The 4,419-nt window shown below is 34.7% G+C and overlaps 1 protein-coding gene across 1 annotated transcript; it reads right to left on the reverse strand.

Annotated features, from left to right (window-relative positions):
- Positions 1 to 2,439: 2,439 nt before the first annotated feature.
- Positions 2,440 to 4,204, reverse strand: LOC105131778 (uncharacterized). Its single transcript, XM_011034922.1, has 2 exons — positions 3,884 to 4,204; positions 2,440 to 3,429 (listed from the first exon to the last, which is right to left on the reverse strand). Exons 1-2 carry the CDS (start codon positions 3,979 to 3,981, stop codon positions 3,132 to 3,134), a joined length of 396 nt encoding a protein of 131 aa, XP_011033224.1. The 5' UTR covers positions 3,982 to 4,204; the 3' UTR covers positions 2,440 to 3,131.
- Positions 4,205 to 4,419: the final 215 nt, after the last annotated feature.

Genomic DNA, 4,419 nt, shown 5'->3' on the forward strand with positions numbered 1-4,419 from the left:
TACACAACAACTTCATGTCTTCAAGAGATACTTTACAAGACAGAATTTTCTATAAAGAGATGCTTTTTCTATTGAAGATTTTCTTTGGGGTGGTGGGCGCTTTGGAAGAGAAAGAACGGAGATTTTGTTGAAGGAATAATGTGGGAGAAAGAGGGGTCGTGAATGCTTGTATGCGTGTTCTTTTTCGAGGCCGAGAAGTGTAATATTGCAAACTATAAAAGGATATAATATGCTGACATATACATATGATGGAGCCTACATGACATAACTTCACTTGGTAAATAAAATTAAAACTACATGGCAAAAATATTTGAGTGTACATTATTTTGGGAAAGAAAGTTTGCTCAGCTACAACATGAATATCATAGCCAAGGGGGACTTAGGATGAGTTTGGAAATGTGTTGGTGATTGTGATTTAAAATGTATTTTTGTTTAAAAATATATTAAAAAAATATTTTTTATATATTTTTTACAAATATTTTAACACCAGTACATTAACATAATATGAAAATATAAAATAAAAATATTTAAATTTTAATGAAATATGGTTTGAACTAGTTGTCGAACGGGTTTTTTTTTAAAAAAAAAATATTAAGCATATTATTAATATGGCCTGATTTAATTAGGCAAAAGCTAAATGCATTTAGGACACCTGTTAATAATGCATTTATTGTGATTCGTTTATTAGTAGATTGTGATAAAAAAAATCAGATAAAATATTAATTTATACGTTAATATGTTCAGGAGTTCAAACTAAATTCTATAAATAAAAAGGAAATGTAGGTACGTTTAAATCATTAAATGATTTTTAACAAGTGTTTCAAGGACCTCCCTGTTAACCGGACTCATTTAATTATACTCCTAAGTCCACACTCTTACTTTATTAGGAGTTTGGAGAAATAAGAATTAATCTCACATGTTGATTCACTGCTGGGAAACATGGAAAATAGTGTGCATACGATTCTTATCATGGTAGGAAATGTATTGGTGTGTACCATAAATTTTAGATCAGCTTGTTACTCAACGGCAGTCATCAATTAGCAAGAGGCAAATTTCAATAAAAAATAAAACAAAAAAAAGCCTGGTATATATTATCTTTTGGCATCGTTTGGAGTATTTGATATGTTAGAAATATATGATTTGCTAGGAATGATTTAATCTTCAATAACAAGATGGTTGGAGACTACTCTAGCAAATTTCTCTTACACTGGTAATTAAAATTCTTTTTCGAAGTGGAGATGAAACTCTCAGATGAACAAATTAAAATAGATATAGCTGTACAGTATTTCTCATTTTAGATCATAAATCTTGGACTGTTTTCTTTGCTATCTACTCCACTATTATCTAAAGAAACATATTTATCTCACAGCGCAAGGGAGTTTTCCAGGGAAATGCAACCAACCTTGTTCTAGGAGCATGTATTAATCTTGCTTTGAGAGATCTTTTTTTCATACCAACTACCAAGTACAGGGTTATAAATTATGTATATATCTACTATTGCCAAAAAGTTTGATAAAAAATAAGTTAAGATATTAACTTTTAGGATGCTTGAGGTGACAAAATAAACTAAAATATGTGGTTCCTTTTGATAAAATCTATGCTTGGGAACATGTATCTCGTGTTCTTGTCAAAACAATCGCAAGTTTTCCTGATGCAGAATAGACGAAGGTACGTATGGGAGTTAAACCATGTGGCTCTCGATGATAGTTTGGGATTGAAGAAAAAGGTGGACAGATATATTGGGTCATGATGGGATATTTACAGCAAGATTCCTTCGTCTTCAAACGAGGTCACATGGTCAGACAAGCTAGCCTTATGGAGAAGAAAGAAGAGGAGATGATAGGAGGAAAATTGAGGAGATTAGCAAGTGGATGAAATATAATTGACGCAGCGTATGGCGAAGATTACGTTCACTGGCTGCATGAGTTACCTAGCACAAGCACACTGAAACGGAGGAAATATTGATAAGGAGAGAGTATATACTAGCAAATATATAGAAATTAAACAAGTGTAAGAGAGGAGAAGAAAGGGAAAGAAATTTGGTAGATAAAGGTCATGGATCCATTGTCAATTAATTAAAGATTACCGAGGTGGTTTGTCATAAATAGCCAAAACAGATACTGTAAAGAAAACCTATCTGTTTGTGTACTTTAATTTGGAGATAATTCACACAACTACGGGTCAACACAGTACAAGCTCGCAAAGAAATATTCAACAGTTCAGGTCTTGAATGAAAGGCATAGATCCTGGCCACAATAGCTATCTTTTCCCTTTTCTCTTGTGCCCGTATTGTATGAACTTCTTTTCCTCAGAAAGCATTAAATATTCATTTATTTCTACAACCATGAACTGTATTTTGTTTCCCCACAGAGATATGTTTCTTCTTCTTCCTCTTCCTCTTCCTCTTCTTCTTCCTCTTCTTCTTCTGTTTTTCCCCCCCGTTTAAAGCTTACTTTGGCCAACAATAATAGAGGGCCTAGCTATTAAAGGCCTTCAATGAATCTGTAAAAGCTTGCAGGGTGTAGGTACTATGAAATATGAATTATTTGGCCTAAAAGGAATACATCCGCATGCATTGAATGCTCGACAAAGCAAATGAGGAGGTGCAACTCCTCCCAATAGCACTGCAGCTATGACAGAGACAAACCCTACAGAAAACCTCTCCGACATCACCAAAAAACCCCAACCAGCCAGCTAGATCACTCACAGAACACACCCATCAGTAAATATTTCTTTAACAATTGACACCAACAAGTTATCCAATAATACCCTCATACTTATGCATCAACTTTAATTAGTTGTATAATTTATACGTATTAAGAAATATAGCTGATTACATTTATCAAATTAAACAAATAAAGATCACTATCACCGGAGGAATTGTAAGGCAAAAAAGAAGAAGATGAAGAAAACGAGCTGAAGAACTTGAGCCATCGATGATTCGAGAAAGTCTTACATTATTTTATTAACAGCTTACAGAAAACATAGCACAAATTAAGCAAAACTCGTGATGAAAAAAAAAACACTTAAAAAAGCTGAACAACTTACAATTAATTAGCTTTCTTTCACTCTATCAACGCACAAAACCAAAGAAGTACTTTCGGAACAGCCCTGTGGACACTCCTTTTCTTTTAACACATGACATCCTTGAGAAGCTTGTACCTGCGTGTAGTAGGCCTTGGAGAAGGAATCCCACTTGGGTTCTTTCCCTTTTGATCACTACTAGTAGTGCTATTCTCTTCGCGATCATGTTGCTTGATTTTATGATCACCTGAATACTCTGATCGTTTTGTGACTAGTGTTCCGCTATCATGTTCAGCTACTGATTTCTTTGAAGAGTTTCCATGTCTTGCATTTCTCTCTTCACTTTGACACCAATCACACTGTTCAATTGGCTCTGAAAATTCGCCGTAGTAATTGCTACAATACCTATATATATATTTTAAGAGAGAAGAAAAAATCAAATTTTCAACATATGATCATATGATGAGATGGTAAGTATGCCCATGATTATGATGATTAGGTGGTAGTATTGGTAGTTGGTGCTTGGTGGGTGTGGCGTGGAAATCCATTTTTCTTTTTCCAGTTTACAGTAGGATAGGAAAGATAACTTAACCTCAGTGATTAAACCCAGGAAGAACAACCCAGTACTTTAAAACCGAAGAAAACTTGCCTGGGGAAATCTACCTTTGGGTGAAAAAGAGATTAATATTCCACTTATGGGCAGCTATCAAACTAAGCTGATGGTGATGATGATGATGCAAAGATTGAGATATGTTTCCATAGACGGACATGTATGATCATATATAATTGTGTATGATGCCATGATGGTGGATGAGGAGCTAGGTAGCTAGAAAAGGGAAGAAAAGAAAGAAAGCATTACAAGTGTTGAAAACGGTTGCGACATTTGTTGCAACGGAAGAGTTTGTCAGGGAAACCAACGTCGCCGCACATGCAACATACTGTTTGAATATCAACCATTTGATCAAAGCTTAGCTTTATTCGATAAAACTGAAAATATAAAAAGAACCCCAGAGAAAAAAATGAGAGAGATTTTGAACTAGAAGAAGAAGAAGAACATGTTACACGTATATAAACAGAAAGGAGGAGGGAGAGAGAGGTGGGGGGTGGGGGGCAAGAACACTGGGTTTTGAGGCGGTGTGGGAATCCCACGGAAGGAAAATAATTGATAAATAATTATAGAAGACAGATCAAAGAAAAGAAATATATACACAGGGAGACCAAAGGTAGCTTGCAGTCGTTTTCAGTTAGGAGAAAGAGAGTGAGAGAGAGAGAGAGAGATGTGAACCTTAAATTTTAAGATGGAAAAATGACAATTGTGTCCTCTACTGAATTTGCTTGCTTTAATTTTATTTCTTACCTTAATTCTTTTTTCCTTTCTTCTGTTTAGTTCTGGTT

This window comes from Populus euphratica, unplaced genomic scaffold, assembly GCF_000495115.2.
Source record: "Populus euphratica unplaced genomic scaffold, PopEup_1.0 scaffold2.1, whole genome shotgun sequence".
NCBI classification, from domain to species: domain Eukaryota; kingdom Viridiplantae; phylum Streptophyta; class Magnoliopsida; order Malpighiales; family Salicaceae; genus Populus; species Populus euphratica.